General features: G+C 39.3%; 1 protein-coding gene across 6 annotated transcripts in view; it reads left to right on the top strand.

Annotated features, from left to right (window-relative positions):
- Positions 1-25,154, top strand: part of ASCC1 (activating signal cointegrator 1 complex subunit 1) — a 119,614-nt gene that overhangs the window by 26,305 nt on the left and 68,155 nt on the right. For all 6 annotated transcript variants that reach the window (XM_083364819.1, XM_083364816.1, XM_083364817.1 and 3 more), the window contains exons 6-7: positions 14,000-14,136; positions 23,305-23,424. In XM_083364819.1, coding sequence (XP_083220945.1) covers positions 14,000-14,136; positions 23,305-23,424 — 257 coding nt within the window. The remainder of the gene's footprint in view (positions 1-13,999; positions 14,137-23,304; positions 23,425-25,154) is intronic.

The raw sequence follows: 25,154 nt of genomic DNA, 5'->3' as shown, positions 1-25,154 counted from the left end.
ATTATTATTATACAAACTCATTGTGTGCTATGGGCTCATTTTTTTTAATATGTGGGCCAGTTGCAAAGCACTTAAAATGCAGTCACATGATTACGTAGGGGAAAGGTACAACATGAGAACTTCAAAACTTGTAAGTAGCTTTTGGAGATTCTGTCTTAAGTTCAACCAGCCATCAGTGGAGGATGACCTATATGGTCGCCCATTTTGCAAGCAGGTTCTTGAAGAACAACATTGAGAAAAATGTGATTGCTTTCAAGCCCTGTTTGTGAACTTTTCGGATACTTTTACTTGGCCATTGTGGGGTAAAGGATAAACCAATAAGGCCTTTAATCTGGCGTGGAGGGCATTTTCAACACATTTGAGAAGGGAAAACAGAACTTCTCAGTTATGCAGTTATGCAGGTTTCGAAACTTAAGGAACCAGCCATCCAGTCAGTGCAATTGATTTGGCAGGGTGAGGGCCGAGGAATAAAAAATACAACAGAGGTTGTTTATTGATTAGGATAATGTAGACTCTGCTCATCTGCTGCCCTTGCAATAGTCTGGATTCCTTACATAATTGGTCTGCCAGTAAAACGGTAAGGTAGGCATGAATCAGTTGGAAGTCCTTTGTAGTTGTGGCTCGGTGTATTTGGAGCTTCTGTCTGAAAGAAATTGTGCTGCTTCATCACTAAAGACAACTTTTTATTGATTGAGATTTGGGTTCAGTTATTAATTTATTATTAAGTGAAAAATAGTGGCACATCTTGCATTTAGTTTGTCTGTCTGTGCCCTTGAATCAGTAAATGTCTATGGAGATTCTCAGTTATCCAGATCATGGTTGTCCCAAAGGTGCTTTTTCAAGAGGCAACTGGAGTGATGATGTTTCACGTCTCATCCAAGATGCTTCTTCAGTTCTGATAGTCAGACCTGAAGAAGCTTCTTGGATGAAAAGCAAAACGTCTTCAAGGAGAAACAAAGGAAGCCCAGTTGCCTCTTGAAAAAGCACCTTTGGGACATTTTGATCAGTACGAAGTTAGTGATTATGATCACCTGTAGGGTGAGCATGAGATAACAGGATCCCCAATCACAAGTGAACTGTAATGATAGTTTTTAAATCAGGGGTCTTCAAACTTGGCCCTTTTATGACTTGTGGACTTCAACTCCCAGAATTCCTCAGCCAGCATGCTTGGCTGAGGAATTCTGGGAGTTGAAGTCCACAAGTCATAAAAGGGCCAAGTTTGAAGACCCCTGCTTTAAATAGTCTTGTTCAGATATTCACTCTTAGAGATTCTCTTCAATTTATTCATCTTTTGGCCAAATAACTTCCTTTCTTGGAATGTACATTGTACTGGAATTAAGCTACCTACAGCTTTAACCAACATTAATTTACCTATTTGGTAAATTCTACATTTAGAAGCAGGAAACAAATCATAAGAGATGTTCCTAGAACATTGTTGCAGCTTATTCCAGAGACAAAGAGTAATTGGGCTGAGTTTAGAAAATTACATGCTGTCCAATATCTTTAAAGAACACGCTTTTAGTTTCTTAAAGCAAAAATTTCCTATAAATCCAGTCAAAAGCATTTAAAATGTGCCTTCCTCGATCTGTGTGAATTAATCTGGAAAATAATTTCTTATCCATTTGATACAAAAAATAAAACCCAGGATCAAATTAAAAGTCAGCTACATAGCAAGTACTGTCTATATTTGGATTAAAAAAACCCATAAATTAGGCGGCCTCAGAAATTATAGATGTAGTGGAATTTATTATTGAATGGGAAGAAATACTTCTGACTATTCTGAAGTTAAATTTATTTGTTTATTTATTTGTTTGTTAACTTTATTTGCTGCCTATTTTATTTAAAAGTAACTTTAGGTGTTTTCCTATACAAATCCAAAGGATTATCGTACTTAAATTAAGAGAGGTTTATCGACAAGTTTAAACTATATAAAACATAGGCACTCCAACACAGATAGAAGTACATAACAAACATATATGGAACATTTACTATATTGGTGGAAAAATAGAACAATTGGCAAGATGTTTGAGTGTTCTTATTTATTTTATTGACAATACTGCCAAGCCTGAAGATATAATTGGAAATTATTAAAAAGATGTGATTGATGAGGGAGAAAACCATGGATGTCTCACTTAGGTAAGCCAAACACAAAAGTTATTTGAAGCAACATTTATGCATATTTCAAATATCTTAATTATAAATGATCTATTATATACATTTAATTCCCAGAAGAAAGGAAACACTGTTTCCTGCCTGAGCAGGGGGTTGGACTAGAAGACCTCCAAGGTCCCTTCCAACTCTGTTATTCTGTTAGAAGCAGATCATGCTGTTTTTGTTTATTGTGTCTCATTTAAGCAATAAGATGTGTAGTATTCTTTTTTTTTTTTTACAAAAGAAACCAATAGGGATTCGAAGGCTATTGAGGATTAATATGATGAGGACTTCAAGTGAGTCAATTGGGAATTACCTGTAATAGCTAGGAACATTGGACCTGATTTAACTTCTGAAAGAAATTCACTGGGGAAATGACAGTGAGATTATAAACCATTATTAAAAGAAAATGGAAAATAGGTGTTGGGACAACTAGGAGCTTATTTAGAAATTGTTGCTGTTGAAGAGCATGCGGTAGTAATAAAGCATTTTGCAACATCTTGAATGTGAGGGTAAATGCTTAATTTATTTCAGAAAGGTGTTTTCTAAAACAACATTCTTGTGTTGCTAGCTAATTTAGATTTTGCAAGATGGATACCGATGTAGGAGGAGGTACCAGAAACAAACAATGTGTTTATTCAAAGTGTCCCCATTTCATTACTTACAGCACCAGGGGCTCTTCCTTCACAGTGATGGTCTCTGGAATTTGACTTGCAAAGAGGTTGCTTTCTTTGGGCCTGTTTTATAGTCCTGCAACCTCTCTTTCCCTCTCCACCCCCCCCCCAGAGTTGCTCTATTTAGGCATCAGCAAGGGAAACATACATATTAATGAGGATTAAATGCCTAGCAGGCACACGCTTCCCACCATGACAAAAGAGGGGAATAATTATCTAATTGAGGTTAGAGCACAGAGTTCGTTACCTCACAAGAGTAAAAAGGAAGAGTGAGCTTGTCTAAGCATCCTCTCTTCCAGGTGTTAATTGAAAAATGCAGGTCAATCACAAGACAGGTGTAAAGCTTGCTGCCTTAAAAATTATGTAATAAATTAAGTAGTTGAATTATGTCCCCTGATCAAATGTCCGGATTTACAGGAAACAAATCAGAAAAACCCGTAAATCTGATTCAAACAATATCTAATTAGTTTTTTAAGACATCACCTCAATGAATACTCTATCTTTGACTGTTATTGAATGCATTGAAATGGTGGAGCCTTCTGATTTCTAATAAACAAAGTGTATTTATACTGAACAAAGGGACGCGGTGGCTCAGTGGGTTAGGACGCTGAGCTTGTCGATCAGAAGGTCGGCAGTTTGGCGGGTCGAATCCCGAGTGCTGCGTAGCAGAGTGAGCGCCTGTTACTCGTCCCAGCTTCTGCCAACCTAGCAGTTCGAAAGCACGTAAAAATGCAAGTAGAAAAATAGGGACCACTACGGTGGGAAGGTAACAGCGTTCCGTGCGCCTTTGGCGTCTAGTCATGCCGGCCACATGACCACGAAGACGTCCTCGGACAAGCGCTGGCTCTTCGGCTTTGAAACGGAGATGATCACTGGCCCCTAGAGTTGGAAACGACTAGCACGCATGTGCGGGGGAACCTTTACCTGAACTTCATTTTTTCCCCTCAATTATAAAATACATTTGAAAAAAAAAAATTTGTCCCTGTAATATTCGGAAATAAAAATAACGATAACATTATTTAGTAATCTAAAGAAATTTTGCATTATACAGGAAAGATCCAACTGATCCTGGCTAATGACCCAAGGGAAAAAAGGAAAATCATAGTAAAAACTTAATAACCTAGTTATCAAAAGTAAATCTTCAGAAAACCTTTACATTTGAATGGAATAAAAAATAAGGATATTAGTGGTAAAAAAATAAGGAAAAAGACTAAAAAGAAACAGTGAAAATAAAAAGCGCTGAGGAAACCCTATGGGGGGGGGGAACCCCTCAGAATCAAGACAAAAAATAGAAACTGAGGAAAAAAGTAATAAAATAAGGAGGAAAGGAAGAAGAAAACCGATCAGTGAACATCTGGAAGAGACATCCTTGTATTGCAGACTTTTACTCTCTCCCTGAAACTGAAGCTCTAATCTACCTACTTCAAAAAGTAAATTAAAGAAAAAATCTGTGCTTCAAAATTTGATATATAATCAAAGAATTGTCCTCTTGACGTTTATCTAATTACTGTGAAGACTGCTGTTGTATTTCAATCTCAGTATGAGTTTCAGATCTTTTCTCGGATAATTAACAGCAATATCAGGATCATAAAAATGTTTTCAATCATCCAGAGATAAATACAATTGGCAGGATGAAGAAAAAAATTTTTTCACTTGTCTTCCTGCCTCACTAATATGGTAAAATTATTTATGCTTTTTAACAGCTTTGGAAAGGAAACCTGAAAAATACATTATTATTTTTTTCCCTTCACCATATTCTAGAGAGGTTCATTTCCTGAAGAGGTGCAAAAGGTTATACCGGATAGATTTCTTGAGAATACTAATTCTCACCCGGATTTGTCCATAATAAGATTAGAATCTTGATGAATCTCAGTACTGTATTATAGAATTCTTTGAAATTGAATATCTTCCAGAAAGACTCCTCTGTTACTTCTTTTGGAGGCTGCTAGTCCTCAATAACCATGAAGCTTAAAAAATCATTTTGCTAGAGCCTAGATCAGACCTGGGTATTTTATAACCCCCAGGTCACCTCCAGCCCTTTGACTCTCCCTGTCTAGCCCAGGTGGATTGTTTTTATTATGAAAGCAACTACTGTTATTTTTTTTCCATTTTATGAATTTGCACATGTGCATGCCCAGGCACCTTCACAGCCCTATTGGTTTGGCCCTCCACAACAGTCCCAGTTTCTCAGGTAGCCCCAAATCTTCTTTCAGATATGTTAATATTCATTTTGTGAGATGACCTCTTTTGTGAGATTACACCAAGACAAGCACCTCAGAATTAATTACAGTACTTCTCTTGGCTCCATTTTACTGTTGCTTCCCGCACTTCTCCTACCTGATCTTCAGTTGAACTGTCAACCAAAGCAATTTCCTCTCCTGTCTCAGAAAGGAAAATGGTTGGCCTTTCTTTTGCTGCTGAAGGTGGTAATTATTTTTCTATTTCTGCTTGCGATGGTTCCATCTCACCGGGTGATTTTAAAGATTAATTAGCATTATGTTGCTAGTTGTTCTTAAGAAGCAGCTCAGACACTGCTCATGGACGGGCAGAGAAGCAAACTAGCTCAACATTTCCTCATCTTGAGCAGAAGTTGAGACCTGGACCCTTTTCCATAGGAACGACATCTGTCATAGTCATTGCAGTCCCCCTCCTCTGCCTGCCTATAAAATCAATATTGTTAAAGAACCCAATACTGAGAGGAACAGATTTCCAAACTTATCTCCCTCACCCAACAGGTCCACTTGTTCATCCAGTATTACTGTGAACAGTTATCATCTTGCTAGGAACTGACCCACCGTTGAGTAGCACCACCACAAGGACATTCATTAACAATCTGACGACCTGGTTCCTGGAAAGGGGCAAATGGACCCAAGTAGAAACTAGCAGCACACAGTTGGTCTGCCTTATACCATCAGTGATGAGAGCTTGTTTGGAAGCCACCTTTTCAATGTTTACAGTTAGGTACAGTATAGTGTGTGGCTGTGAAAGTTGGACCATAAGAAAGGCTGAGCGCCAAAGAATTGAGGCCTTTGAACTATGGTGCTGGAGAAGATGCCTGTGAGTCCCTTGGACTGCAAGGTGATCAAACTGGTCAGTCCTAGAGGAGATCAACCCTGGCTGCTCTTTAGAAGGCCAGATCCTGAAGTTGAAACTCAAATACTTTGGCCACCTAATGAGAAGGAAGGATTCACTGGAGAAGAGCCTAATGTTGGGCAAGGTTGAGGGCAAGAGAAGAAGGGGATGACAGAATGAGGTGGCTGGATGGAGTCACTGAAGCAGTAGGCATGAGCCTAAATGGACTCCAGAAGATGGTAGAGGACAGGAAGGCCTGGAGGACTGTTGTCCATGGGGTCGTGATGGGTTGGATGCGACTTCGCAACTAACAGCAACAACAGCATGGTGTGAATTTTTGATAATGAAGAACTGGAAAAGTGCATTCATCCTTAAAAAACTCTTTCGGTTAAGCAGCTGTTGGATTTCAGGATCACTACATGCCAGGGAACAAATGTGTCTGTTGTTTAGAGACAGTGGCATACCTGAGGCATTCACAATTTCTGCTAATATTAACGGTTAGAGGGTGCTCAAACTGCCCACTTCTGAACCAAAAATCGAATCAATCAATCAGCATTTGCAGATGAGATATGGAGTGGGGTGCACATCAACCCTTTTGCAACCATCTGCAACCTATGCTTACCTATCAACCCCTTTGCAGCATAAGTTTGCATTAACACCTACATGCAGTTCTGGACAAGCCTAAATCAAGATTTAGGGTTTTTTGCTTCAATCCACATTAGAGTTTACAGCCTGCTTGCTGCAGAGGGTTGTGTGGTCAACCCAAGGTTGCGGTTTGAGATTAAGATCTCTATCCATAAACTGAAGAAAATTTTTAGGAAAGTGGGAGATGTGATAGATAAATGTGAGTGGTGGCAAAGGTTGACTATCAAAAGTTCTCTGAAAATGTAAAGATGAGTGAAAGCCGTCAAGTTTTCATACATTTTTATTTTTGTTTTTGTCAAAGTCATGAGGCTTGCATCGTGTTGCTATTTGTGAAATACAAAGAAAATCCATTCATTCTCTTGTGGGACCAAGACTAAGAGTTTGATGGATGTTAGAACACTTGGAAACAACTTGCAGCAATTTGAGAAAGACTGTTATTCTGTGTTTTCTAATTAGAATGGAAGCAGGATAGATCTCTGTGGGGAAAATATATTATTTTTATGTATTACTGTAAATGTCTAAAACAGACTTGAATATATTACCAGGAAATGTTTCCTCAGGAAACAAAGAATAAATCTAACAACCATTCTAATTCCCAGAACAAAGTTAAAATGCACGTACGTGATATCATTTTCAAGGGCTAGGCAAAAGAAAATAAAAAGAGGCAATCAAATCTACTTGGAATTATAATGACTGAATATTAGTGAATTGTAACCAAGCCTGGCTTGGTGTGACAGTTTAACATACCGTACTATGAATGATCAGCAGCTTCCAATTAGTACAGAGGCAAAGATGAGAGATCGAGGGGTGTCCAACCTCAGCAATGTTAAGACTTGTGGGCTGCAACTCCCAGAGTTCCCCAGCCAGCATAGCTGGCTAAGGAATTCTGGGAGTTGAAGTCCACAAGTCTTAAAGTTGCCAAGATTGGACACCCCTGCTCTAAGCATTAGTTTCTTGGCTCAAGGTAATAAATGTTTATAGGTTAATGTGTCTCTGTTAACTTAAATGATATATTGTGGAAACAGTCTTGTTTCATAATTTCTGACAGAATCTTGGCTTTTTTTTTAGTAAATCAAGCCTGCATTTTATCAGGCTAAATATGCTGATAAACTAGATTCTCTTAACCAAGAAAGGAATGAAGTCCCACCAATTTGAGAAAAGAGGAAAATGTAGGAATTAGAGGTGTTTGTGTGTGTGCATGAGACAAACATATGCATGCTCCATTGAGTCATTCTTTACTCCTAAGACTCCTGTACATATAATTTCTTGTCTGAATAAAATGGTTGATAATGAACCCCCAAAAAGGTGAACTGCCCTATAATTTTAAAAAACTATAGACTTTACAAGCTACTGGAATGACAAAGTAATTATTTGATGTTCTTTGAAATGTAAAAACCACGTTTAAGATTATTTATAAACATTTGTTTTTGCAGTTTACCTAATTTACATGAGAAAGAGGCATCTTTATTACCAGTAAAACTCAGCAACTTCATTATCATTTTTAGAACTTCATGGCTATTAACTGATTCATAATGTACAACCCCAAATACACACACAATATATATATAGATATATGCATATATATGTCATAATAATAGTTGTGATAAAGTTAAGGTTTTACCATGATTTTGTATCCAGCAGAGGGCAGTATTTTGAAAGTACTTGTATTGACGACCTTTAGCAGATTTTTAGAAATTGAGAGTTAATTTTTTTAGCTTGGAATAAATTAGATTTATATGAAATTTAATTTTTTCTATTCTATGCGTAGAATTAAAAAAATATAATTTATAGAAGCCTAACTATCAAACACTTTTAATCAGAACTATATGAAATGCTGTAACAAAACTAATCATCCAAACCATCATCCTCAACTCTTTCTAAAAGGCCTTTTAGAAATGCTGGACTGTTTCTCAAAATTAGCAATCCTTGTGCTGAATGTAAAGTATTAAGAAGCTGAGCTGACTGCTTCAATTAATCAAAGGAACTGTTCAAGTTTAATGTAAGCAGCAGTACTTAGCATTTCATCTTTGCTTGAAAAACCTGGAAAACGTCAGTCATGAACATGTCTGCGTGGTGTCCTTGGTGCTCTCTGAGCTTGGTGGCTTTCTTGCAGATGTTACATTACCAAACTAGATAACAGCCCCCATATTCCCTTCTGTAGATACATGTCTATGTAGATATCTGGAGTTAAGCCAGGTTTTAATTTTTCTGAGGTGGACTAGGCTAGGGCAGTGTTTCTCAGCCTTGGCAAATTTCAAATTATGGGCTTCAACTCCCAGAATTAGCAACCTTTGAGGAATAGCCGACACACTTGAAACCCTTGCCAACCCTCAGAAGTCCAGGTGGCCCTGGACATTTAGAACGGTCCTCAATTCTATTTTATTTCAGTGGCTTTTGGCTATACTGAGGTTTTGGGCAGCTGATTAATTATTGATTCATTGATTGTTTTATTATGTATTGACTCTTAGCAACCACATTGATACATTTTATCCTTGATGGTCAGTCCCCAACCTGCTCCTTCAGGTCTTCCAACAGGATATTCATTGCCACCGTAACTAAATCCATCCACCTTGCTGTTGGTCATCCTCTTCTCTTTCTACTTTTCCCACCGTCAGAGCCTTCTCTAGTATGTCTATAGAGATTCTCAGTCATCCATGCTAGAGTTGTCTGAAACCTTGAAGACGTTTCTCTACTCATCCAAGAAGCTTCTTCAGTTCTCTCCAGAACTGAAGAAGCTTCTTGGATGAGAAGCGAAACATCTTCATGAAAAAAAACACAAAGAAAGTTCAGTTGCCTTTTGAAAAAGCATCTTTGAGACCTTCTCTAGAATCTTCATGGATTGTATCTGAAGTAGGATAATTTGGGCCTGGTCATCTGTGCCTTGAGTAAGAATTCTGGATTAACTTGTTCGGTGTCCATTTTGTTTATTTTCTTGGTTGTCCATGGTATTCTCAGGAGTCTTCTCCAGTACCCACATTTCAAATGCGTCAATGTTCTTTTTTTACACTAATATTAAATACAGTTTGTTAAGATAATTTTTAGTGAACTCTCATGATTCCCTTTATTAATAAATTGCTGCATTTTGTGATATTTTGTGCATTCATATGATTGGGATGATATGTAATAGCTGTGAAATAAATAAACCTCAATGACACATTTTGAGGAGCAAACTGGAAATTGTTTATCAATGGAAGGATAATACAGTTGTGCTGTAATCCTTTGGGTGCCTTTATAGGTTCCTTTTATTCTGCTTCTGCTCGATGTAGTGACTTATTAGAGGAAATTATCTTTCAAGTGAGATCTGGAAACTATTTGTACAAACGATTCTGACTAATTGCATGATATCAGGCCAAATGAATTTGCCTACATACGTTCTGTATGGAGTCTTATTATTTATGCAATACTATCTGTGAGCTTGGTACTGTGTATCAGAAGATAGCTTTACCTGTTGGATGGCTACCCAAGGTTCCATATGTATATATGGTCCAATTAATTAATTCATTTAGCACATAGCATATCATATATGGACTAGCAATATATACTAACATTTCATCTAGATTAGCAGAACACAATAAAATATAAATGTTAAAATCATCTATGTTCCAATACCAATGTCTTTAGGCCATCTAACCATTGAAGCGCAGCATTGTTTATATTTAAAATATCAGATACTGGACTGGTATATACTGGACTCAGCTTACAGCCAGGCACTATGTGACCTATGGTTTGATATGGGACTGTGCGGTCACACTGAAGGGAGGACACTGTGCCCCATTTATACAGAGGGTCCCGGCACATAACCTTGTGAAGTGCGAATCCTATTCAGCGTTGTCCATTGCTGATGTGGTAGTTCAAAGCCTGGCAACATTTTTGTGGGGTCATTTATACGTCTTCCTACGACTGCACGTTCACCAACCCATTTGGCTTTCCAGTGGGAATCAATGTTAAAATTGTTGGGCAGGTGTTGTGCAAGTGCCAGTGGGGGCTTCCTGGATTTGAGTCTGTTTGTAACTGCTGGCAGCCAGACAAGTTTGTAGACTTTCCTGTGAAACCCAGTTTGGAATTCATTCTTTATTCCCAACCACTGGTATGCATGGAAGCCTTGACCGTTCCAAATACTCTTTATTTGTTTATTGTCTCAAAAGATAATTGATGTTTACTAACACATGCTTACATCTTAACTGGGTTCATAAGGAATTTGTTAGAAGCAATAAGCCAGAGGTTATTAATAGCTTCCTTTTCAGTATAAAACTCCAATTTAGTTTGTCCTACTTGCATGCTAGAAAAAAAAGGTTGAACGTAAACATGCACTTTACTGCAAAGCCTAGTCCCAGATGTTTTTAAGAGTTTTCATCCTTGACTGCAGCAGGATATACGAATGAATGAACGTTTATCTTTCTTAAACTTTCACTGCTTAATACAGCTTGGTCTTCTTCGGTGTTAATTGTTCAATTTTAGGATGTTCAAGTTTATTAAGATTTAAAGGAATTTGCTGAGTGCAGTTTTAAATAAAAGTGTCAGTACAGCTCAGAAATAATTAAATTCATTGCAAAACTATAAATGATGACCTAAGTATTTAGACAGAGCTCTGTCTTACTAGACAGGCAAAAATCAAAACCTAGAATAACCTGCTTCAACTTTGCCAAAGGGTTTTTAGTAGAAATAGCATTGATTTGGCATATTTCAAGACCTACAGAATTTCATTGGAAACTGGCAGCATAGATAGTAAGCAGCAGATACTAATTTTAGAAATACTAGTAAACACTTGAAGCAACACTTGTTATATTCCCACGTTATTTTAAAAGTTGGCTACATGAACCTTTGTTTCTATTTTAGCTAGTCCTTGACTTATTCGTTTAGTGACTGTCCAAAGTTGCAATGGTGCGGAAAAAAGTGACTTATGACTGTTTTTCACACTTATGACCATCACAGCATCCCCAAAGACAAATGTTCAAAATTTGGGCACTTGGCAACTGGCACGTATTAATAAAAGTTGCGCTGCCTGCAGTCATGTAATCATCATTTGTAAATTTCCCAGCTGGCTTCCAACAAGCAAAAGTCCATTGGGGAAGTCAGATTTCCTTAATGACTGAATGATTCACTTAACAACTGCAAAAATTCACTTAACGATTATGGCAAGCAAGATCATAGTAAGTTGAGGACTAACCGTAATAAAGCTTTCCAGCCTTCTCTTCTGCAGTAGAGAGTAGATAGAAAATTGTTAGCATGGAAGATGACTGTGATTCCTGGAAAGCTGTAGAGGAAAAAATCAGCTATTTAAACTGATAGTAATTATAACATAAATTCAGGGGCTTTTTTGCCACCATTCCTTCGTCTATGGGATTATATAGAATATGCTCTTTTCCTAGAAGCTGCTTATTTATTGTGTTAATATATTTTGTGCTCATTATAACTGCAAGCATTACAGAAATAAAAGTGAACTGCTGCCAATAATTGGAATCCATCAGATCTGCTCCCTGCTGTTTCACCAGTTCCTGGTGTTCATTATAGACTATAATAGTTTCTGTTGCTAGGCTTTGATTTTTAAGATTAAGAAAAGTTCATAAAAATAGATGCTGAGCTTCGAAAGATATCTAAATCACCTTTCACCCAGATGGGCTTTAGAGCTTTTTCTCAACTTTGTTTTGATAGTAATTAAAGGATGGGGAGGGGGGAAAACAGAGGCGTAAATTCAGTGGTGGGATTCAAATACCCGAACAACCGGTTCTCTGCATGGATGCAGTTTCTGGAACTCTGTTCTGTACCTGGGCCAGAAGTGGCATCCACGAACTTCCGATGGGCCGTTCTGTGCCTGGGAGGCCTCCCCGGCTCAGAACAGGCTTCCAGAAGTGGCATCCATGCATTTCTGGTGGGTTGTTCTATGCCTGGGAGGCCTCCCCCAGGCCTCCAAAGCTCAGAACAGACTTCCGGAAGCGCCCTCCATGCACTCCTGGTGGTCCATTCTGGGCCTGGAGGCTTCCCTGAAGCCTCCAAAGCTCAGAACAGACTCCCAGAAGTGGCATCCATGTACTTCCGGTGGTCCATTCTGGGCCTTGCAAAAAAGGACTAGGGCTTCAGCTGGTTCGCCGAAGTCAACAAAAAATTAGCTACCAGTTCTGCTGAACCAGTGCAAAGCGTCTGAATCCCATCACGGCATAAACCCCTGGGAGTTCTCTAGCTTTTTCTTAACAGTTTTGAGTCTACCATGAGAGGTAGCATTCCCATTTACCATGTTAAAAAAATGGTCTGGAGATTTAGAGCCATGATCGCAATCATAGAATAGGGAGCAGTATTGCTCTTTTATGTTTTGAAAATTTCTCTGTGGCAGGAGAATCTAAAAAAATGCCAAGGAGTGGCCTATATCAGGCTTCTGTTATTTGGGGATCAAGACTTCATCTTCATCTTCATCGCCATCATTAGAGTTGGAAGGGACCTTTGGAAGTCTTCTACTCCAACCTCCTGCTCAAGCAGGAGACCCTATACCAGTGGTGGTGAACCTATGGCACGCGTGCCAGAGGAGGGCACTCAGAGCCCTCTCTGTGGGCACACGCGCCTCACTCTTTGGCTAAATTTTCCCAAGAAAAAGCCATTTCTCCAGTCCCTTCCTAGCCAAAACAAGCCTCCGGAGTGAGCGTGCTGTTTTTAGCTTTGAGTTATATCAAATCTGACACCAGAAACAGACTAACAGATGACCTGAGTGCTCCATGTGTTGCTCTCAAACCTACAAAGTATAAGCTAAGGTTAGACAAATTATCAGCATGCATACAACAGCAAAAATCACATTAATTGTTCAAAAGCATGCCAAATCCAAACTCTTACCTTTCAGTAAAAAGTTGTTTGTATCATTGAAAGCTTTGTTACTATGTTTTCTTTTAAGACAAAAGATGTTAATGTGAGTTGTTTTTTTCTAAACTAAAACCTCAGTATTCAGATTAAATTGCCAGGTTGGCAATTTAATAATAAATACAGTATATACAGTATAAGAGTTCATTTAGTGAACAGTATAAGAGTTCAATAAATACAGTATAAGAGTTCATTTAGTGACAGTTCCAAGTTACAGCGGCACTAAAAAAAGTGACTTAGGACAGTTTTTCTCACTTATGACCTTTGTAGTAACCCCCATGATCATGTGATCAAAATTCAGATGCTTAGCAACTGGTTCATACTTATGACCGTTGCTGTTTCCCAAGATCATGTGATCCCCTTTTGCAATCTTTTCACAAACAAAGTCAATGGGGAAGCCCGATTCAGTTAACAACCGTGTTGCTAACTTATCAGCTGCAGTGCTTCACTTAGCAACTGTAGCAAGAAGAGTCGTAAAATAGGGCAAAATTCACTTAACCAATGTCTCACTTAGCAAAAGTGGTGGTCATAAGTCAAGAGCTACCTATAATGAATGCTTATGGAGTTTCTAATGTACATTTTTCTCACTTGAGGAATGCCTAATATTTTTATAGGACTGTGGAGTCAGCAGTAGCCTATTCCAGAACTCAGCAAAACTCCATCTGACTATTGGCACACTGGTACTTCTGAATGAACAAGAAATCCAGAAAGCTCAGGAACTGCTGCAGAAATGCAGAGAAGACCTTGTCAAGTAAGTAAAACAGAAGCTTGTTTGTAGAAGAGAGAAGCGGTTGTCTACATTTGTCCAAAGAGGAAGCATCTATGGAGAGAATAGAATAGGAAAAAAATATATAGAATTGTAAGAAATTGTAGCAAGCAGCTACAACTATTTAAAGACCAAGGACTCAGTTGGGTTTTGTTTATGACCTCAGTCAACAAGCTATTTGATAAATGGCATGGGCCCGGATTATCTGAGGGAGCACCTGCTGCCAGCATCAATTTCCCATCGTCCTGTGCGCTCCCACAGGGAGGGCCTCCTCAGGGTACCGGCAATCAAGGATGGCCGACGGGCGATCCCCAGGGGGAGGGCGTTCTCTGTGGGCGCGCCTGCCCTATGGAATCAACTGCCAATGGAATTCTGGACTGCCCCCAACCTTCGTTCATTTCGCCGGGACCTAAAAACCTGGCTCTTTGAGCTATCTGGCCTGGACTGAGGGGTTTAATGTTTTAAATTGTGATTTTAATTTTTTGCAGCTAGACTTAATTTTATTTTAATTTTATATTGTATTGTTTTTAAAGTTTGCCTTGTAAACCGCCCTGAGTCCTTTGGGAGTAGGGCGGTATATAAACCGAATAAATAAATAAATAAAATAAATAAATAAATCCCTTTTGATTGACTGATTATGTGCCATCAAGCTGATGTTGATGTTAATGATAGTTTTTCTTCATGACAATCCTAGTTCTTCAAGTTTTCCTCTTATTAGAAACTTTTTTTTTTGTCTTGTCATTTTTTAAAAAAAATTCATCTCTGGCTACTTTTTTTCTTGCAGTGATTTTGTGCATAAGCAAAGACTGATTTTATTCCATTGAGGTTGATGAAAAATGCGATTACCTTCACACTTTGTACTAGCAGAGAGTTTGGCAAATAATTCTTTTCGCCCCAGATGGCTGTATATCCCTGAGATTCATTTCTTTAAAAAGCTGTGGGCAGAGAACATTGAAAGTGCACAACGCGTGTAAGAAATCAGTCCTAGAACAATAGCTCAGTGCCTCTGAAGGGCAGAAGTTGTCAGAAAGCACCGCACAAAGGCATGTGGTTTGAGATGTAGGATGATAAATGAAAGTCCTCTTCCCCCACCCCTCGGTGCAGTTGTGTTTGTAATATTTTTACAAGAGCTTTCTAGTGTGGTGATTTCTAGCTTAGAATTTAGTATATACCCAGACTTTACATATGAGCTCTTTTGCGATTAGCCTGTTTTCAAAATTAGTAACAAAACTTCTGATGATAAAAAAATGCAATTGTAAGAATGTGGAAATTGCAAAAGGCAAGACAACTGAAATTTATTTATTTATTTATTTATTTTATTTTATTACATTTATATACCGCCCTTTCCCGAAGGACTCAGGGTGGTTTACAGGGTAATTAAAAACCAAAATACAAAAGTTAAAAAACCAAGTTTAAAAAAAATTAAATTTATCCCTGTATAAGTAAAACCCCAGTTAAAATAAAATTAATCCTCAGCCTGGGCCAGAGGCTGTGTGTAATGAGTGTACTACAGATAGAGCTCAACTTACAATCACAATTGAGCTCAAAATTTCTGTTACTAAGTGAGACATTTGTTAATTTTACGACCTTTCTTGCCACAGTTGTTAAGTGAATAACTGCAGTTGTTAAGTTAGTAAAATGGTTGTTGAGTGAATCTGGCTTCCCCTTTGATTTTGCTTGTCAGACGGTTGCAAAAGGGGATCGCATGACCCCGGGAACACTGCAAGCGTCATAAATGTGAGTCAGTTGGCAAGAGTCTGGATTTTGATCACATGACCATGGGGATGCCACAATGGTCATGTGAAAAACGATCGCAAGTCACTTTTTTCAGTGCCATTATAAATTTGAACAGTTCCTAAATAAACTATTGTATTAAGAACTACTGTATAGCGATTAAGGGGACTGGACAACATTCATGAAATCTACTCTCACCTATGGAGGTTCACCTATGGGTGATTATGAGCCTGTCACTTTCTCTCAACTCTATTTCACCAGATTTTTTGGGGGGAAAAATGGAAGGAGGGAAATCCTTAAGGTCATGAGCCTGAACCTGTCCTCGCTGTCCCAGCGATGAACTAGATCAGGGCTTTTCAACCTTTTCACCCATTGTACCACTTTTAGGATATGGCAACATCCGAGTACCACTAGTTGCCTAGCAAGGTATCAAAAACTTGATGACCCCCCCCCCCGCTTAGTGATTGTTCGAAGTTACAATGGCACTGAAAAAGCCACAGCCAAGCAAGACACCTGCCTGCCCGCCTGGTGGCGCTCTTCCTCCAGTCCGAGGTTTTCATTATTATGAGCATTTCTCTTGAGGATTGGCAGCGGGGGTGGGGTGGGGGGGTGTTTGGTTTTTATTCTCCCCCCCCTCTGCTGGGTGGTTGCAACAGGTTTTGGTCACTTCACATGACCCTGGGACACTGTGACCGTCATAAATATGAATCAGTTGCCAAGCATCTGAATGTAAATCAGAAGACCCTGGAGATGCTGCAACATTCCAGCTGATTGGCGCTTCTTCTGGGCTCAGCAGTAGCGCCGGGATCAGTGCCGAGGTCCAGCTGGAGCCTGGCGCTGATCCTGGCGCTTCCACTGAGCCCTGACAGCCCCAAAGAAGCGCTGATACTGGTGCTTCCGCTGAGCCCTGACAGCCGTGCAGCTCCAGCCATCTCTTGCTCAGGCTTGCCACCGGTTCAGCTCATTCCCCTCCCCCGCTACCACTTTTCTAGGATGGTCACGTACCACCTGCCAGGTGCCAATGTACCACAGGTGGTACCCGTACCACTGGTTGAAAAGCCCTGAACTAGATTCACTTGTTCAGGCAGTGTGCCCATGAATAATATATCTGGGTGAATATCAGAAGACATAGGACAACATCCTGTAAATGAAAGTCTGCTTGAGTAAACCCAGGATGGTCTTGCCGAAGGATCAGTCTCAATAAATAGCAGCTAAGTGTGGGTGAGATAGCTGTAGCCTCAAGTATCAAAGAAGTCTGAGATTATCTTATTTGTTAGAAATAATATCTCTTCTTTATAACTAGTTACTTATATGCCATGTATCTTGATTATTTGATGAAGTCTTCTCTGCCTGATCTGCAAGTTTTGTTCTTTTGCTTTTGCCGTTTGAAAAGTTCAGATAAAGTTTGCTGCCATCTAATGAGTATCTAGTTTCTGCAATCTAGGTATGGTATTCCTGGCGTAATTCTCTGTGTTTCTCTGCTCCCTAATAAATCATTTTGGAAATTAAAGCATACAACATATTACTGTGTGTTTGTCATTCCCAAACTCTAATCCTGATCTAGGACAGAATATTGGTTTAGTCTAATATGTCATTTTTTCCAGTGGGTGCTTATTCAGTAAACCATGGTTAAAACGAGGAGTAGCTTAATGTATTGTATCATCTCAACTCAGCCAGGGAGGTTAGTAGTGAGAACAATTAATAACAATAACATGAAGCCTCTCAAGTCTGTAGCATTCTATCCTGATTGTCAGGAGTGGGGAACTATGGTCCCTTTATGACCTGTGGATATCAATTCCCGGGAATTCTGGGAGTTCAAGTCAACAGGTCTTTAAGGGGCCCTGTTGCATGTAGTACTAATGGCTTCGTTCACTGAAGCCATCAAATGGGCCCTATAACAGCTAAGCATAATTTGATATTTATGAGCTTATTATGCTGGTTTCTATCCTTATTGATAATTCTGAGTTATTAGTCTACTCCTTGATGCTCCTGTGTTTGATATATTGTATTTGCATTATTTCCCTCGCTAATTAAACAAGAGGCACTCTAAATGATTATACACATATAATTAAACAGAGCCTAGTTTCAGAGTAATGTCAGAGATACAATCCATAGTGACAGCGTTAGTAGCAATAACGAATTTGCTGCGTATGTTTGTTAAGGCCAGCCAAAATATTAAGACTTATGACTCCCCTTTGGTATCACAGGAGCCTTGTTTATTTGTAACTAACTTAATTGAAATCAGGAGATGTTACCTTAATTTAGTGTGCATTTATTAGATTTTTATGTCACATTTTATTTAAAAATCTCAACCCTAGCATACAAATAAGGAGAATAAAAAATTACAAATGGCAATGAATGAAAATACTAACTGTGTGTGTGTGTGTACATATATACACATATATATACATATCTACACACATATCTACATATCTATATATCTATATATCTATATCTATATCTATATCTATATCTATATCTATATCTATATCTATATCTATATCTATATATATATATATATATATATATATATATATATATATACACACCCACACACACACACACACACACACACACACATACACACACACGTGTGTGTGTGTGTGTGTGTATGTGTATATATATATATACATACAGTCATGGCCGAAATTGTTGGCACCCCAGAAATTTTTCCAGAAAATCAAGTATTTCTCACAGAAAAGTATTGCAGGAACACATGTTTTGCTATACACAGATTTATTCCCTTTGTGTGTATTGGAACACAACAAAAAAGGGAGGAAAAAAAGCAAATTGGACATAATGTCAAACAAAACTCCAAAAATGGGCTGGACAAAATTATTGGCACCCTTTCAAAATTGTGGGTAAACAAGATTGTTTCAAGCATGTGATGCTCCTTTAAACTCACCTGGGGCAAGTAACAGGTGTGGGCAATATAAAAATCACACCTGAAAGCAGATAAAAAGGAGAGAAGTTCACTTAGTCTTTGCATTGTGTGTCTGTGTGTGCCACGCTAAGCATGTACAACAGAAAGAGGAGAAGAGAACTGTCTGAGGACTTGAGAACCAAAATTGTGGACAAATATCAACAATCTCAAGGTTACAAGTCCATCTCCAGAGATCTAGATTTGCCTTTGTCCACAGTGCGCAACATTATCAAGAAGTTTGCAACCCATGGCACTGTAGCTAATCTCCCTGGTCGTGGACAGAAGAGAAAAATTGATGAAAGGTTGCAACGCAGGATAGTCCGGATGGTGGATAAGCAGCCCCAAACAAGTTCCAAAGGAATGCAAGCTGTCCTGCAGGCTCAGGGAGCATCAGTGTCAGCGCAAACTATCCGTCGACATTTAAATGAAATGAAACGCTATGGCAGGAGACCCAGGAGGACCCCACTGCTGATACAGAGACATAAAAAAGCAAGATTACAGTTTGCCAAAATGTACTTGAGTAAGCCAACATCCTTCTGGGAAAGCGTCTTGTGGACAGATGAGACCAAGATAGAGCTTTTTGGTAAAGCACATCATTCTACTGTTTACCGAAAATGAAATGAGGCCTACAAAGAAAAGAACACAGTACCTACAGTGAAATGTGGTGGAGGTTCAATGATGTTTTGGGGTTGTTTTGCTACCTCTGGCACTGGGTGCCTTGAATGTGTGCAAGGCATCATGAAATCTGAGGATTACCAAAGGATTTTGGGTCGCACTGTAGAGCCCGGTGTCAGAAAGCTGGGTTTGCGTCCAAGATCTTGGGTCTTCCAGCAGGACAATGACCCCAAACATACGTCAAAAAGCACCCAGAAATGGATGGCAAGAAAGTGCTGGAGAGTTCTGAAGTGGCCAGCAGTGAGTCCAGATCTGAATCCCATTGAACACCTGTGGAGAGATCTTAAAATTGCTGTTGGGAAAAGGTGCCCTTCCAATAAGAGAGACCTGGAGCAGTTTGCAAAGGAAGAGTGGTCCAAAATTCTGGGTGAGAGGTGTAAGAAGCTTATTGATGGTTATAGGAAGCGACTGATTTCAGTTATTTTTTTCCAAAGGGTGTGCAACCAAATATTAAGTTAAGGGTGCCAATAATTTTGTCCGGCCCATTTTTGGAGTTTTGTTTGACATTATGTCCAATTTGCTTTTTTTCCTCCCTTTTTTTGTTGTGTTCCAATACACACAAAGGGAATAAACCTGTGTATAGCAAAACATGTGTTCCTGCAATACTTTTCTGTGAGAAATACCTGATTTTCTGGAAAGATTTCTGGGGTGCCAACAATTTTGGCCATGACTGCATGTACATGTACATATACACATATACATATATACACATATGCATACATATATACACATATATACACATATACATATAAACACACACACACACACACACACACACACACACACACACACACATATATATGGGATGCGGTGGCTCAGTAGGTTAGGACGCTGAGCTTGTCGATCAGATGGTTGGCAGTTTGGCAGGTCGAATCCTGAGTGCCATGTAACAGAGTGAGTGCCTGTTACTCATCCCAACTTCTGCCAACCTAGCAGTTCGAAGCACGTAAAAATGCAAGTAGAAAAATAGGGACCACTACGGTGGGAAGGTAACAGCGTTCCGTGTGCCTTTGGCGTCTAGTCATGCCAGCCATCCTCGGACAAGTGCTGGCTCTTCAGCTTTGAAATGGAGATGAGTACCAGCCCCTAGAGTTGGAAACAACTAGCATGAAAAAAGAGCATTATGATAAGGAAGGCCTAGGTGAAGAAATGCATCTTTATTAGATGCATTTAGATGCTGAAGAGATTTAACAGTAAGTGCCTCCTTGGAGAAGAGCATTCCAGGGGATAGATGCAGCCACAAAGAACGAGTTTTTTTGTGAGTAATCATGAAATGATAATAAAGCTGAACCGCAAGTAGCCAGACCTGTCTGATGGCCTTAGTAAATGTATAGGCCAGTGGATGTGAAGACTCATTGAAGAATTTACTGACTTTGCTTCTATAAATTCCCATGGATTATTCAAAAGCCTGTTAGATTTCATAATCCCCAGAGAGAGGCTTAATGGAGAGGATAGAAATGGAGACTAAATTTCACCAGATGAGCCTTTCACTTGTGACAGTGGAATAACTTTAATGCTCACCCATCTACCCCCAGTTAATCCATTTGTGCTCTTCATCTCCCCAAAATTTACTTTAGGATATATGGCCAGTGACCATTTGAGATGGTCTCAGGGTTATTGTTGTGGCTATGAAAGGCTGAGGCAGATCTTCTAGCACAGGGGTCCCCAACCCCCGGTCTGTGGACCGGTACCAAGCCGCAGCATGCCAGCAACTAGGCCGCACAAAGAAGTAGAGCCCCATCTACGAGATGCAGGCAGCACACAAAACCACACACACTCCAGTCCGCGGAAAAACCTTTCTCCATGGAACCGGTCTCTAGTGCCCAAAAGGTTGGGGACCTCTGTTCTAGCATGCTCTTAGTATGAATTGATGATGACTATATCAAAGTTCTCCAGTATCATTTTAAAAGCCAGCTTGTTGACTCAACATCATGTAAAAGTCTTCAGCTTGACTCTCTGATGGGTGTTCTGCTAAGTAGGATGGTATTTCTTTAGATTGCAACAAATCCCTCCATGAGAAATCAGACAGAATAATAGCTGCTAGCCATATATTCTCTATTCTCATAATATTCCGTTCTCCCAAACCGTTGCTGTCTTTACCACCAGTATAATAACATCTTTACCCCTTTCTCAACTTAGTTGTATCACACGCTTTTCACACTCATATAACAAAATAGTGGAAGAGAGGAAATAAATAAAACACAAGTGCAGTATTACACAGCAAAGTTTGACAACTGCGATACCTTTTATTTCACCAACTCTCTTAATTATGGGTTTTCAAAAATCAGGGATCCAGCTTTCCATTAGTCCAGGGGTCTCCAACCCCCAGGCCGTGGCCACTATTGGGCTGTAGCCTATTCGGAACCAGGCCATGTGAGAGTCAGGCTGGCATGCGCAGCTCCACTCATGTGAGAGGTGGACCAGCACTCACACGCATGTGCACCGGCTGGCAGTTTGCACGGACCATCAAGCCACAAAGGTTGGGGACCGCTGCTCTAGTCCCTGCCCCTTTGACTTCACTCTGCCAAGACAGGATTACCCCCCCCCCCATCATTTGAACTCTAGCTCTTTACAAGTGGGGAGATGATGTAGTTATAATGCAGAGCAACAACAGCCTCAATTATGTCTGCAGTATTGGAAAACTATTATTGCCATTACTGCTAAAGGAAAATAAATTGTAAGGGTCTAGCTGTGTGAATTTCGCTATCTGTAGAACTGCACATGGATAAAAACCTCAGCTTTTAATATTAGAAAATGTTGGCCTTTCAGTTTGATATGAAAGATAGTGTATAACTCCTTGTATTATTTAAAATTTCTTAATATTAATGCTGTGCAGTGTTTAAAACCGATGCAGTAGCTGTCTGGAAGGTTTATAACCTATATAATAACAGCAGAATTCCATTTTTCTTCTTATAAGCTGTAAATGGTGAAGGGAGAAATCTAAAGCTACAATTATAGCCCAGGTAAAAGATTGCAGTGGCATTTGAGTGGCATGCCAAAGGTCACCGTGCCAAAGAAATAAATTGAATTTAATGTGATACTCTTCATGAATACGACTACAGCAGCTCTTGAATACATGTTAAAGGATCATAGTAATTCTTAAGAATTGTTATTACTGTTTATTATCACTAAAAGGTAAAGGTAAAGGTTCCCCTGCACATGCGTGCTAGTCGTTTCCAACTCTAGGGGCCGGTGCTCATCTCCGTTTCAAAGCCGAAGAGCCAGCGTTTGTCCGAGGACGTCTCCGTGGTCATGTGGCCGGCATGACTAGACGCCAAAGGCGCACGGAACGCTGTTACCTTCCCACTGTGGTGGTCCCTATTTTTCTACTTGCATTTTTACGTGCTTTCGAACTGCTAGGTTGGCAGAAGCTGGGACGAGTAACAGTCACTCACTCTGCTACGCAGCACTCGGGATTCGACCCGCCAAACTGCCGACCTTCTGATCGACAAGCTCAGCGTCCTAACCCACTGAGCCACCGCGTCCCTTTATTATCACTAGTGTTGTACATAAATTAGAGCTCTTTGAATATCTGCTGGCACGGAAGGACAAAAAAGTGACTTCACAAGAAATACCCATCACTACAGACAATAACTCAGAAATAGCAAAGACAAGTTTAGGAACCAAAAATGGGGAAGATCCATAGGGAACTCACAGCATTCAAACATATTAAATTGAACAACAGCAGCAGGTTACTTGGGCCTGTGGTGCTTCTTATGTCTAATTCAGTTGAAGTTGCAAAATATGTAGTTGCTAGCTAAAGTCCAGAATGAACCATTTGGTATGTTCACCCCCACTTTTTTGTGTGTGTTTTTAAATAGCACAACTACTGAAGGCAAACCGTTAACTGTGGAAATAAGAGGTATAGAGTACATGAACGATGACCCAGCCATGATTGATGTTCTGTATGCAAAAGTCCACATGAAAGATGGCTCCAACAGGTAAACGTTTCCCTCGTTTTCTGTATATCAGGGGTCTCAAACTTGCAATGTCAGGTGACGCGTTGCCACATATCGCGACTTTTTTTCCCATTGCCGGCAATGGAGTGGGTGCGGTTTCAGTATGATGCATCCGTCCCACGGGCCGGCAATTTGACACCCCTGCTCTCTATTCATTTTTAGTCCCTAAAAGTATTTTATCTGAAACTGTAATATAATGGTACTCCAAAATCCTCTCAACCTCGTGACTTTGATTGTATCTGTCAGGAAACCTTCCACCAGGCATCCAAGAGATGAAACCTCTGTTGTTCTCTACCTAGAAAATGGCCGATACTGACTTTTTACCCTTGGGCTCACAATGGGTCATACATATTATTGAAAGAAGTAAGACATCTTCCACTTGTGCAATTAATAAGAACAATTAATCAGTGTTTGAACAATTAATCAGTGGAACCGTTTGCCTCCAGAAGCGGTGAATGCTCCAACACTGGAAGTTTTTAAGAGATTGGACAACCATTTGTCTGAAATGGTATAGGGTTTCCTGCCTGAGCAGGGGGTTGGACTAGAAGACCTCCAAGGTCCCTTCCAGCTCTATTATTCTGTTCTGTTCTAATTGTTGTTTATTCTGAATGGTTTAAAAACCAGGAACTTGGTACTTTAAAAATGATAAAAGTTTTCCATCCTCATAAGATTTAATTTCTGGGCCTAAGTGGGGAAAAAAATTACCTCTGCTTGGTCATGTCTGCATAGACAATAACCCAGTTATTCAATAAGCATAAATGTTCTGGTCTGTGCTTCTTCCTCTCTCTTATTTGGTTTATTCTGCTAAACAACTAACAGGGAAGTTTCTGTAACATAAAAACAGGAATTTCTAACTTCTCTCTGTAAGGAGACAGGAATCGGAATGGAATTTAATGATAAATAATGCCTTCTGACTTATTACTGGCAAATAAAAATTAGATTCCTGGTTTGCATATCTTGATAAACAGAGCACGAAGTTTCTATGATTGGTTTAGCCATTCTCTCTGGAAGAAGAAGGGAGCAAGTAGATATGACCAATATATCATGACATTTATACCTAATCAAAATGCTGAACAGTTCTTTTTAGCTATGAAGTGTAATTGCAACCACTGTTTGTACCAGATACTATTCAATTACTTAGCTACCAAATTCATATTCTTTCTTTTGCTAAATTATGTTGCATGTTTTTTATTTCTTTACTAATGCAAAGTAATATCTGGGCGATTTTTACTTCTTTTCAAAATGTATGCTAAATGTTTTTTTACTTTCTCTCTCTCTCTCTCTCTCTCTCTCTCTCTCTCTCTCTCTCTCTCTCTCTCTCTCTCTCTCTTTCTTTCTTTGTATCTGTAATTTCCCCCAAGAAAAAAAATCTGAGTAAACAACATAATCAGATTTTAGTACATCATTTTAAATTAAACTTTTGTTAAGATGAGAATTACCATATTTTACTTCGCTTCAGTTTTCTGCCTTTGGGCTACTTGTGTGATGTTCATAAAAGATAGATTCTAATCAGGGTTGGAATTTACATTTTTAAAAAACTGATGTGTCCTTGCCATTAGATCTCTTTCAACAGGGAGTGAGTAAAAATTGGACTATGAGAGTATATGCATTAGTTTACTGAGGCATACTCAGTAGATTGTCTTTTGTGGTTTATTTCTGAAACCATAGGTTTAAACACTGCGCATTATTACAAAATCACCTCTCTTTTTTCT

Source organism: Vipera ursinii (assembly GCF_947247035.1).
Source record: "Vipera ursinii genome assembly, chromosome: 5".
NCBI lineage: Eukaryota > Metazoa > Chordata > Lepidosauria > Squamata > Viperidae > Vipera > Vipera ursinii.
This window is presented reverse-complemented; position numbering and strand designations above follow the sequence as displayed.